The sequence below is a fragment of the Lampetra planeri genome, chromosome 28, assembly GCF_965212315.1.
Source record: "Lampetra planeri chromosome 28, kcLamPlan1.2.h2, whole genome shotgun sequence".
NCBI lineage: Eukaryota > Metazoa > Chordata > Hyperoartia > Petromyzontiformes > Petromyzontidae > Lampetra > Lampetra planeri.
In genome coordinates this window covers 7,003,461-7,016,385 of record NC_136134.1, presented here as the reverse complement: position 1 = coordinate 7,016,385, position 12,925 = coordinate 7,003,461, and the positions used below count along the sequence as shown (strand labels likewise).

The window sequence follows — 12,925 nt, the reverse complement described above, 5'->3', positions numbered from 1 at the left end:
ACCGCAAATCGGAACGCGTCGCTCGCACGCCACGCTTAGCACGACGAGCTTGTCAAGCGAGCCAAGCGCACACGAACGGCTTTACAGCCTGCCTACCGTCTACATTTAACGTCCGCCGCGCTCTCTTCTTGGATTTTCGTGCCGAGTGGAATGACGCCCGTTTGCATACGGACAACACGGAGCGGGATGGGCCGACGGTGCGGGGCGGAATAACCGGGACTCTTGAACATACCCATATACTGCTCACGGTTTCAAATGGTAGCACTTTCTGCAGTGTACTTAACATTCAACACAAATAATATATCGTAGCTTCTACAGTGTGGGGGGGGGGGGGGGGATGGTTCAACGTGGGTGGACATGAGAGAGGTTGATGCCAAGTAGGACCATCGCCCAATGTAACGGACGTGGAAATTTGATTCCAGGTGGTGCTGCTGCGACTGAAGGTCTGTGATTACAGAGGAGCGCTCGCGAAGGAAGCTCTCGCCATGGTTTTATTTTCACGCCGTTGGGGGGGGGGGGGCAAAAAAAATGGAAGCCCATCCGCTAGACCGAATTGTTTTGCTGGGAATGCAATAGACAGCGGGAGATCAGAGGGTTACAGGATAACAGTTTTCTGCCCAAAGTTCCAGAAAGAGCAATTACGTCCTTTGGGCAAAATGCTAAACTTTGACTCGGGTGGTTTCGTGTGGGATTTTATTGGTGGGTGGCGAACGGAGGGCGGTGGGTGGGGATTGTAATCTCCGTTTGCTATCGCGAGCGCAAAATACCCACTGTAACGATTAAATTACAACATAAATGTTATGTTTCTGTTTAATTCTCGGCTAAGATTTACCATAGAAACTAATGTGATTTCTACCCTTATACGCAGGTAGGAAAAAGCATTAATTTTAAAACATCAACAGCGACAGAACACTTGGGTTAAAACCGCAGTACAGGCATATCCCTCGATTTACGAAAGAAAAACACGTCTGTCGAAATTTCGCAAATTGAAATGGCTTTTCCAATTAATTAAAAACAAAAGTTTGGATAGTGTTTCAGACAGTAATTCCAACTCTGCTGCGAACCGAAAAATACACACCAATATCACTTTCGCGATACAAAAAAAAATAGCATCAATATTAAAACCATGAGAATACCAATGAATTTGAAGCAAAAATTACTAACATTTTCGGGGGGAACTCGCCGCAAAGATCTGCTGCACGGTGGCGTTTCCACCGTCGCACTGCAGGGACACCGTGGCACTGCAACGGGAGCCTCCCCGCGGGGGTTGGCGGCTCTCGCTTGACCTCACGGGCAAATTCGATTTTGTTCATCGAAAAGTATCCGTAAGTTGTCAACTGCGTTCGGGTGAAATTTCGTGAAAAACGAACATTCGTAAATCGAGGAGGGACACCCTGTACTATGCGGGGGGGGGGGGGGGGCGGGGGCACCCGTCACCACGAATACACGACGACTCAAAATAAATAACGGTCCCAGATTACGCTTCCCACAAGGCGAGCGTCTCCGCTCCGTGTCACGAAAACAAAACTTAGCGCACTCATCATCCACACCGGCGGTGGTGGTGGTGGTGGGGGGGTTTGCGTCAAGCGGGGGGGGGGGGGGGGGGGGTGGGGAGGGAGAAGGGGAGACCGCGGCCGAATTTTCTTTCTCCCCCCCATTAATTGTCAGCACTGACAGTGTACTCACTATTCGTACGCAGACGTCGCTCGGCATAGCAGGAAAAAACGAATCGTTCCTCGTTGTGCTTCCTAACGGACGCGTGCGTGCGTGCGTATGCGCGTGCAGGAGAAATATGCTGCGCTACGAACCCGGCGACCCGAATTAGACTCCTGCTCACGGCCAGCAACCGATGAGCACGGTTATCCACGCACGGTTCGAAAGAAGTTCAACGTGCATACATAGCAACGCCGGTGACGATTTATGTGAACCAGTCCTGGGCCTCCCCTAGGTTGACTCGGCCTTAAACGAGTACCTGGTACGATGTTAAACGTCATAACTAGGGAGACAAAGGAGGCCCGGCGTGGTGCTGGCCACATCGCCCCTCATGTTCACGTGCCAGCAATCACAAGGTGACTGGAGGAATTCATATTCATGTTATTCTTTCGTTATTTTCTTTGAACCGATCTACGTGACTTTACCGAAAGACCCAAAGAATAACCACGAGGCGCTCGCAGAAAGCACCTGCCCCATTCGTCTGTTAAGATCTTTGTCGTCGTAAATATCCAATGGCCAGTACACAGCTCAGTCGATAGAGTAACAGAGCTGGGAGAATCATTCAACTCGCGAGTTCGACTCCTCACAGGCGTGCCGGTGTCATTGCAACCCGTCCTTTAGGAGTAGATAAAATGAGCTGGGGGGGGGGCATTTAGGGGCAGTGAGGGGCAGTCAGCTAGCAAGGGGCAGGAGCAGTGGCATGAGGGGGTAATTGCAGGGCTGCACCTTTGCCTTGCTGGGACGCACCACCTGGTGGAATTCAAACAGTGGTTGGGTCCCTCCGGACAGACTGATCTCCGTCTGAAGAACGTGGAATTCCCACCACTGGATGAAGACCACCGGGCGGATACGAGCTCCACACAATACTTATTTGGAGGAGGAGGAGGATGGATGCCATCGCCAGTGTTTTTCTTCTACGCCGAGGGACGTTTCGTATACGTCGCGTAGTTTGCTGCTACCTTTGTGCATTTCATCACCTTATTAATATCGTCGTCATCGTCGTCGTCGTCATCGTCGTTATTGTCATCGTCGTACCGATCGCTCCGCGGGTGCCCCCGACCCCTAGAAGGTCAGCGTGGAGTCGTCCCACTCGAGCTGCTCGCGCGGCGCGTGCCGCGGCTGCTGCTGCTCCACGGAGGCGCGCACCCCGGCCTGCACCTCTCCCTCCTCGGCACCGCTCTCCTCCGACTCGGCGGCCGTGATGTCGTCCTCCTCCTCCTCCTCTTCCTCTTCTTCCTCCTCCTCCTCTTCCTCCTCCTCCTCTTCTTCCTCTTCCTCCTCCGCGTCCGCCTCCACCTCGCTCTCCGCCTCGCTCGCCTGCTCGCCGCCGTACGACTGCGGGGCGAGCGGACGGCGTTGGGCGATGGGGGAGGAAGCGAGGGGGACACACACGGTGGTGAGTTCGTGCGGACCGGCGTGTCGCGACGACGTTCGTCGATTGGCCCGTTCGGCAATTCTGCTCGAAACTCTAGAAACCGAAGGGAGGAGAACGATGTGGGAGCCACGGTGTTCGAGACGTTAACTACCTTGCCGGGTTTACAGGAGGTCGTGGGTTTGATCCCGATCCTGACGCCTGTATATCTGCGGTTTGCATGTGTCGCGCTCACCGTGGCCACGTGGATTTCTCTCCAAGTCCTCCGGTTTTTAACCTCCACATTTCGAATCAACAAAATGTGTTCAGAGTATTTGGCCGCTATGAATTTCCACGTGATAAGCCACTTCGTTGAGCTATCATTTGTGGCCAAGTTGCTTCTGAAAAAAAACTATACAGTTCAGTGGGCCTTAGCTGGTAAAATAAATATTTATTTTTATACTTTAGTTTAGACTTGACCTGCAGAGAGAACCAAAATGTGGTTTTATTTAATTGTGTTTTTTATTTCCTGCCACCAACAACGTGCAGACAGTCACTTAATATATGAATAATTAAAGTATGATAATTAACGTGTGATTGCTTCACAATGGAGGTTTAAAGTTATGCAGCACCAATTCACGTAATAATAAAAAGTCCATCGCACACGGTCTTCATAAGGGAATTGTGAATTTTAAGTCTGCAAAACATATCACGGAATTAACGTGCATATTTACACGGCAAATGACAAACCCCTGATGACCAGCTGCTATTTCATAATCATACTAATGGAAAAAGTTTTAAACCTCTTTTTGTCCTGGAACATGCAGTTCTGCGTCCTAAAGCTTCAGATTACGTGTTCTTTCAGGCAGGTTTATTCACGTGCTCTTAAATCTACAAGTCATTCACAGCACACAGGCAAAGGTTGCCCATATAGCTCCTAAACAGACCGTTGGGACAAGTGCTGTGAGAAGCGAGCACAAATGAAGAAGCTCCCCCCAGTGCGTATGTTTTTACGCACACACACACATTATCAGATACTCATTTCAGGCTAAATTGAGCTACAGGAGGCCCATAACTCGCCACTGATGTCAGCTGGAGCTGGGAATACTGTACGTGTCAGGTCACCGGGTTCATAGCGAGCTAACTGCTGCGCCACTGTTCCCCAGGACCGGTTCAGACAATCGTCACCGGTGTTGGCCGTGAGCGGGAATCGAACCCGGGTCGCCGGGTTCATAGCGCAGCGCGCTAACCGCTACACTACTGCTCCACACACACACACACACAAAGGCACACACTAACATCTTAACATTTCATTTATAGCCCTTGGCCAATCCACTGGTAGATCGGGGCCTCCCCAGGCCTTTTGGTTATGAGTGTTTATTGACCATACTTCACCACACTGGTCAATGGTCAGTGCAGGTTAAGAAATGGGGATGGCGGTGGGGGACGATGACAGTGCAGATATCACTCCGCACCGATGCTAGCCGTCGCTGGAAATCGAACTTGGGTGACCAGGTTCGTAGTACAGTGCGCTAACCACTGCGCCGCCGCTCCAAACCTCTGTACATTTGCTGCACACATCGTAACCCTCTGCGGCACGGTTGCCACATTGGTTATCTGGGAAAATAAAATAAATTACGAGCTCGGAGATGAAGCATCTCGTGGATAATCGGTATTCAAACGTGTACACATCTACTAATGCGCACAAAAAATACCCCAGACGATTTTTTTTTTCACACGCTTTCTATTAACTCACTCTGTTTTTGTTGTCGAATCCTCAAATCGTGTAACTCAATTTTAACCCACTTCCCAATGTGGTATCTACTGCAAACTTGGTATACTTAAGTCATACTGATGACAATACAATATTCTATCAAACTTTTTTTTAACAATCTTTTTCATATGTTATGCTTCGGCTTGGGTCTAATTGTCCACGCTCAACTAACGTTGGCTGTAATTCACCACGGCCCCTTATGTTATGGCAAGCTTCGGGACCACTTCCTGGAGTCGTGGAGTTCTGCCATTACTCGTACGGTACATTTCATTAAAGCGTGTTTAAAAAAAAAAGTATTTTTAAATATTACTTATTATTGTAAAAACCCTTTGGAGGCTTTATTAATGCTTATCACGGCCACGCACCCTGAACGTTTAGAAGCGGCATTGTAGAGCTATTTGCTTTAATAAGATTATTAGTATTCGGTGGAACTTGCCCGAAGCTTAGCTGTGAGATCGAGGCTCTCTGCTGAAGTGTTTGGAACAAAAAAAGATATAATTAAAATAACCGGCAAAGATCTTTTTCGCTTGCGGAGTGTTAAACGCAACAGGCGATATGGCGAGACACAGGGCCTAACTAATCGAGGCTCGCCGGTCGAAACCGGCAGCGCAAGGCAACGCGCGTTGCTGTACTCCACAGCGGCACGCGATGGTCAACGGTAATATCCATTCGTTGTTCTCGGCGTTCACGTTGTTGCCGGTGATATTCTCGATAATGTTTTAATTTGGTCACGTTCTCGCTTATTTACCCAGGAAAGACCATCTGTTTCCAGGACGGTCCTGCCAATTTTTTTTTATGTCTACGTTCGGGAGGGGGGGGGGGCGATGTTTGCCGTTAGGTTTAATCCCGTAATGAAACATTTTCAAGTAATTTGTCAGCGTGGGGATGATTGGCCAAGACATTGCATGTAAAGAAATGAAAGAAATTAGTTTTCTATCTAGAAGATTTAAAAGTGCATCATATCGGAAAGAAGAGCATTCCAGACGACCGCAGAAGCTCATCCAAAAGGGCGTGAGGCGGTGACCGTCTTTGTACGATGGGCAGCCAAAAGCTGCTGCAGTTGGAGGGGCGGCATCCTATAGAAGTTGAGAACCACGCTCCTAGGAGGTTGACAATGAGAAAGTATAGCCCGACTAAGTGACTTACCATGTGGACATTTATATCAGCCAAATACTCTAAACGCACGTTGATTCTAAATGTGGAGGGATAAAACCGGAAGACCCGGAGAAAATCCACGCGACGACGGGGAGGGGGTTGGATTCGAACCCAGGACCTCCAGTATACCAGGCGAGGCAGTAAACATCTCGCCACCGTAGGGCGGCATTGTGTGGCGAGGGAGGGTGGGGGCGCGGGGGGGGGGGGCGCGTGGCGGTTACCTCCATGGGGTTGACGGTGATGGTGAGCGCCGAGTCGTCCCAGTCCATCTCGTTGTCGCGGGAGCCCTCCTGCTCGCGCGCTCCGCGCTGGTTGGCCGAGCGGGCGCGCACGACGCCCAGCACGATGGCGAAGACGAGGAAGCCCACGCACAGGACGATGACCACCGTGGCCGTGCCGGGGATGGCTGCGGGCGAAGCGGAGCCGGGGCGAGAGAGGGAATCGCGTAAATAAATGAGCGATTGGAAATTAAACGGTCCACGCTACTGCGTGATAATTGCGAACGACAGGAAAGACAAATTAATGCGTTAAACGAACAGATGACTGTCGTGTCCTTGGTGACAGAGAGACCGATCTGTTCGCTTTGGTGAACCAGGTGAGAACGTCAAGGATAGAGTCTCGGTTGCGCAAGAGTCACCTGGGTCACCACAACGGTGAAAGTGATGAAACTAAATAAAAAGTTCACGTATCTAAAATACCTATATACATCATATTGGTAAAGATGTGCATCGTGTGTGTGGGTGATGTGTTTATCGTGTGTGCCGCACGTGTCTGGCGATGCGTGTATCACGTGTGTATCACGCGTGTATCACGTGACTGGTGACTGAGTGTATTGCTTGTGCCACATGTGCGGCGTGGCTGGTGACATGTGTATTACGTGTGCCTGCGCGTGGCTGCTTGCGGTGTGTGTGTGCGTGTGTGCGTGCGCGCGCACACGCGCGCGCGGTCACCGTTGCTGTGAGCCGTCGCCGTGAGGCTGTGTCCCGAGAGCTCGGGGTAGTGCACCGAGTGAACGAATTCGGGTTGCACGCGTGCGTGGTTCACGTGCTCCGAAGCGCGCACCACATGCAGCACCGTCACCTGCGGCACACGCAAGGACACGCGGGCAGCACAGCGTTGAGCATCGCCCAGCCGAGACGATGATGATGACGATCATAATAATATCATCAACAACAATCGAGGATTAATTTTCGCGCTCGATATTTCCCGAAACGCTGCGAGGCTTGCTTGTGGAGTTGGGATTGGCTGCTTGTGGAGTTGGGATTATCTGCCTCCGGCACACTACCACTAGAGCACAAGGTACGTCCATTCATAACAATCTTAAATTATTGTCCCCTATTTTCTTTGTCTTGTAATCCTATGAAGATTGTTGAAAGGAACACAGGGAAGAATGAGGGCAACAAAAGAAAGGCGAGATGGATGTGGCGTGGCCGAAATAATATCCCGTGGCGGCGTTCCGGGCCGTTCCGGCTAAAATCGAGCCACCGAGCACGATGCTGCCACATGGCAGGACTGTGAGAGACGGTTGAGATGAATTTGAATGACGATTAAAAGCCCTACCTCTTCAATGCATCTCTCAGATCGTGCACGAATGCGTGTAAGCTGAGCTGGGCATCACCTTTCACCATGTCATTTCTTGAGTTTAGTAAATTTTTCTTTTATTGTAAATTAAAAATAATAATTTTGACTCTTATTACCTATGTTACATTCCTCTGTTATTTTGAACTCAAAAGTCATGTATTTTATATATTATAAGTGTTTATAATTCATGTAAATGGAATTTTATGCAAATATGAATTTCTTATTAATGTGATGTGAACGATATAAATATAGACTGATTGATTGATAGAGCAATGGTTTGGGGGGGGAGGCCTGCATCCAGCAGTGGATTGATCATGTCTGCTGCTTATGATGCTGAAGATGACAATAAAAGGAATATCAATGAAAACCTTTCCAGCTTTCAAGAAGAAGAAAAAAAAAATCACGTGTACATTTTCTTCCAGTAGCTCTCCACTGGTAAAAAAAAAAAAGACTCCCTACTCATCCTTCTCAGGTCAATGTTATATTTAACATCAGTTCATTTCGACGTGCATTGACCCACATCGACTCAAATTAACCTTTCGCATCTCGTAACAGCTCTTTTTAAGAGTTCGTTTCGATCTCGTGGGGGGGACTTGCCAATACGAAACGCAAAGTGCAGCCCGTCATGTGATCTCTGCGATGGTTCATTCATGAGTGAGTGCTCCATTACGACGGTGGTGATGAGTAGTACCAGTGAATTGGACATTAGCTGCAAAAGCGTCAAAATATCTTATTTTATATTATATTTTATTTAGAGAGTGCCTTAGCTCAAAACGCTTTAGGTAGTTTAAAAGCGGTAACACAACGAGTGATTTCGACGGCAAGGGTGCGCGCAAAAGGGCCGAGGAATGAGTGACCGTTACAGAGGGCACGTGTGGGGGTCACGGAAGTGCAGGGGTGGGATGGGAAGAGGTTGAGGTGCGAGGGGGGGAAGGGAATGGGCGATGGAGAAGAGATGGTGAGGCTTTAATAATGGAATGAGAGGTTTAATGTACAGGGTAACAGATTTGATTTGATAAAAATACTTATTTGTGTGTGAATTAAAATTTAATTTCCCATGAGCCTCCACTACCTATAAGGCATCTAACTGTGATCTTTATATTTGTCTTTTACCCACATCTTCCGATTTGATGAACAAATTAGCTGTCACGATTTCAGGGTTTGCGATTTGATTCAAGAATCATTAAATGTTCGTGTCCCGTATTTACCATCTAATTTTAGCGTTTTTTTATTTTCTCATTTGTATATAATTCTTATGAGCACAATGTCTGTCACTTGATGGCCACACTGATACTTTCATTCTCAGAGCTGGAATATACCAAAACTAAGCACAGAAGTAAATTTACCGTAATGTTTTGTTTCCCTTGTGCGGTCATTGGTGACCGGGCTGAGACCATCAAAACTTTCTACCGCTGCGAAGCCAGTTTAACCACAGGGTGGCAACATCAGTTTCGACATTGTTGCACGATGGCCGACTCCCGTCAACAGTAGTGTGGCAAACATTTGGCGGTTTCGGTTTAAACCCAGTTTGGTCCTTTGTCCTCTGAAGCCATCCCGGACACCGCCACAAACATTGCTAGGATTGCTCGCTCGAAACTCATGACCGTTGCGAGAAGCCCGGTTTACCGAAACTATAGCGCACACAATTCCAAGAATGAAACTATAAACCATTTTGATTTTATCAGGTAAGGCCCACCTGCGCTATAAAGCTCTTTTTCAGAAGCGACCTGGCCACAAACGACAACTCAACAAAGTGGTATATCACGTATAAATTTGTAGCAGCCAAATCGTCTAAACTCATGTTTCTAAATGTGTAGAGAAAAAAAACCAAAAGAATGCGGAGAAAAATCGACACAACCACGGGGAGAGAGACCATATCAACTCCAAATACACAAGCATCAGGGTCTGGATCGAACCCACGACCTCCTGTATACTAGGGCGAGGTAGTTAACATTTTCCCACCACCGTGGCTCCTTCAAAAACGAGAGCGCGCGGGAACGAGGCAAGTAGTGGCAGCGGCGCCCATGTGGACAAGCGCCGGGGGGGGGGGGGGGGGGGGGGGGGGGGGGGGCCTGGCGTCCGTGTCTCACGTCGAGTGGCAGACTGTTGCTGGCGTAGCGGCCGTTGAGCTCGGAGCACGTGAGCCGGAAGCGGCGCTCGAACAGCGAGTCCGGGTTGCTGTGCAGGTAACGCACAGTGCGCAGCACACGCTCGTAGCTCGCTAGGCTCTCCACTCCTGTGAGGGGGGGGGGGAGGAGGGGAGTGGAGAGCAGAGGGGGAAGGAGGGAGGAGAGGAGTCAGGGTTAGAACGTAAATGTCTACCTCGGCCTGTCAGTCTGTACTCCTAGAGTGCCGCTTCGACCGTTGGGAATTAACTTCCAGTGTTTTTTTTTTATTCTCGTGCCATGCATTTTGTAATTCTCTGATTTATGGAATTATTTTTTCCAATGTTTTTGGAATTCTATCTTTGCGGATTTTAAAATCCTATCCGGCTGATATTTGGACATTTTTTCCCATGATTTTATTTCTCAAATGTTTTCCCCGTGATATGTTTCAAATTCTGTGGTTTTTGGAAATATGTTCCAATGATATCTGGATTTCTTTCCCCATAAGATTTATCTCCCTATCGGTGAGTGAATGAATACGTAACATTTTAAAAACACTCACACAGTGGAATTCGCCCACTGCACTATGATTACAGTGATCCAACTTTACTTCCTCGCCATGAATATAACATCAGTGAGAGAATGACAGGTAATATCTGAACCAGTTTCTCAGCTTCCTTTTCTCAAACCCGTATTGACCAGCATGGTGAAACATGGTCAAACAAACCCCAATGCCCAACATGGCAAAGGGCAGCCTTTCATCCAGCAGTGTATTGGCAAAGAACTGTAAATTATCATCATAACTATGATTTACTTGTTGGGGCATCCATCCGCGGTGGAGAGATGTTAACTACCTCGCTTGGTATACAGGAAGTCGTGGGTACAATTCCGACCCTGAGGCCCGTATATTTGGAGTTCGCATCTTCTCCCCATGGTCGCGTGGATTTTTCTCGAGTCCTACGGTTATTCCCTCCATATTTTCAAACACGCGTGAAGAGTATTTGTCTGCTGGACATTTCCACGCGATAAGCCACTTCGTCGAGCTATCATTTGTGGCCAGGTCGCTTCTGAAAAAAAAGCTATACAGCTCAGTGCGCCTTACTTGGTAAAAAAAAAAGATATTTTTGGGTCTTTTGGAAAAGTCACGTGACTTCACCGAAAGACCCAAGAATAGGAATCCCTGCAGTCACGAAAGCTTTAAGTGAAAAAAATTTCAGTTTAGTTTTTTTTTACGTGCATATATATATACACAAAATCTACATATTTTGCTTGATTGGCGATGCCCTCACCGGAGATGGTGATTCCCTGGGGGCCGCTGGTGACCTCCAGGCCCTGGGGGCTCAGCTGATCGGCTGGCACCTCGAAGCGTTCCTGGGGGCCCTCCAGGGGGTCGCCCAGGGCCGCGACCTCACAGCGGTCCAGGTTGTGAAGGATCTCCTCGGACACCACGGCCTCCTGGCCTGGGGACGAACGAACACACGGCGCGCCAGGGCAGGGCCACAAGATGTTAACTACCTCGCCTGGTATGCAGGAGGTCGTCGCGGGCTCCATCCCGACCCTGACAACGCCCGTATATTCCGAGTTTGCGTGTTCTCTCTCTCTCCCCGTGATCGCGTGGAATTTTTGTCCACATTAAGAATCAAGATGCATTTAGATTATTTGGCTGCAATACATTTCCACATGATAAGCCACTTCGTTGAGCTATTACTGGTGAATTATTCTAGTATTTAAAAACTTGTATGTAAACTAAAATCTATTTTCATTGTACCAGGTAAGGCCCACTGAGCTATATAGCTCTTTTTCAGAAGCGATGTGGCCACAAATGATACCTCAACGAAATGACTTATCACGTGGACATTTACAGCAGCCAAAATACTCTAATTTCAAACCAGGTGATAGCACAATGAGACTGAAAGTGTCATTTTTTTTATAGAAGCAAATACATGACTCACAAAAGGGAAACACAGGGCAAGGTCAATCATTCAGTCAGTCAACCAGTCAATTAAATTTTCTATTTATAACCAGGTGAGAGGCCATTGAGGCTTAGGGTCATCAACGTATAAATACATTAAATTATTTGTATTAGTCCATCAGTCTTTTGGGCTTTCCAAACCAGACATAGCAACATTTTTTTAATCAAGCAAACTCTGGACCGGTTTCAACCTTCTGCAATCTCATCTTATCAGCGGAGAGGCTCGTTAAGCAGAAAATGCTGCCACATTTCCACACGTTAATTAATTTGTTGCATTAATTCATCCATCTCTGTGTTGGAGGCACAAATTGGAGTTCTGCTTCAAAAAAAATCCTTTATCTGCAATGCTCCAGAGCCAGACAGGTGATGTAAAAAAAATGATAATCCAACAATAAATGAAACTATAAAATGCTTATTTGTGATCTACTACCAGTTTAAAACATACGTGAAATAAGTACTGTCTACAAACAGGGATACACATTAAATCTTTATTGATCACAGGGAAGAAACAACAATAACGTTTTTATTCTTTCCTTGCTGCTATCAAGCAATTCTGATTGCTGGCTTTAAAGTGGAGATACGAGCAAAATCGGTCTCTAGAAAATTGAATTTCGCACACTGAAAGCATTGCCTCAGGCTATTACAGACCACAATGAGGTCACTCGAACAGATATCAAGTTCATCTTCTTGGTTCTTTCGGTAAAGTCACGTAAGAATGGAAATAATAAAATAATAAAAATAAAACCTAATAAAATAATTCTCACGACGTTTCGGCCACAACGCAAGCAGCCGTCCTCAGGTGAAGAACAGGTCTGTCGAGAAGACAGTCTCAGACTGTCGTGAGAATTATTTTATAATGTTTTATTTTTATTATTTATCATTTCCATTCTACGTGACTTTACCGAAAGAACCAAGAAGATGAATCCCTGCAGTCACGAAAGCTTTAAATCGAAATTTAAGGATATCAAGTTATTGGTTAGCGCCGGAAAGAGACTCGCCGTCACACTGCATTCAACGAACTTCATGGGCCATCCCAGCCACTACCATGGCCCTCGTTCCATCCTGGAGAATGACTCCGCCAATGTCTTACAGGAAACCCGCACGTGCCGGCCTTCTTTAAGCCTTTGCCGTTCCGAGATGTCCGCAAGTTGCAGCATGGGCTCATTAGAGAGGCGTAGCGCCATTAATTTTAATTTCATTTTTTTACCTACGAAGTTGTTGGTGGTTTGTTTGTAGCAAGCGCTTCGAAACACCGGCCGTTAGCGCCGAAACCA

At 47.6% G+C, this 12,925-nt stretch overlaps 1 protein-coding gene across 1 annotated transcript in view; it reads right to left on the bottom strand.

The window, feature by feature from the left end:
* Nucleotides 1-2,100: 2,100 nt before the first annotated feature.
* Nucleotides 2,101-12,925, bottom strand: part of CLSTN1 (calsyntenin 1) — a 141,029-nt gene continuing 130,204 nt past the window's right edge. The window contains exons 13-17 of the mRNA XM_078607761.1: nucleotides 10,969-11,139; nucleotides 9,665-9,810; nucleotides 6,944-7,073; nucleotides 6,215-6,399; nucleotides 2,101-3,048 (exon numbers count right to left, since the gene is read on the bottom strand). Of these exons, the coding sequence (XP_078463887.1) occupies nucleotides 2,776-3,048; nucleotides 6,215-6,399; nucleotides 6,944-7,073; nucleotides 9,665-9,810; nucleotides 10,969-11,139 (905 nt within the window). The 3' untranslated portion in view covers nucleotides 2,101-2,775. The remainder of the gene's footprint in view (nucleotides 3,049-6,214; nucleotides 6,400-6,943; nucleotides 7,074-9,664; nucleotides 9,811-10,968; nucleotides 11,140-12,925) is intronic.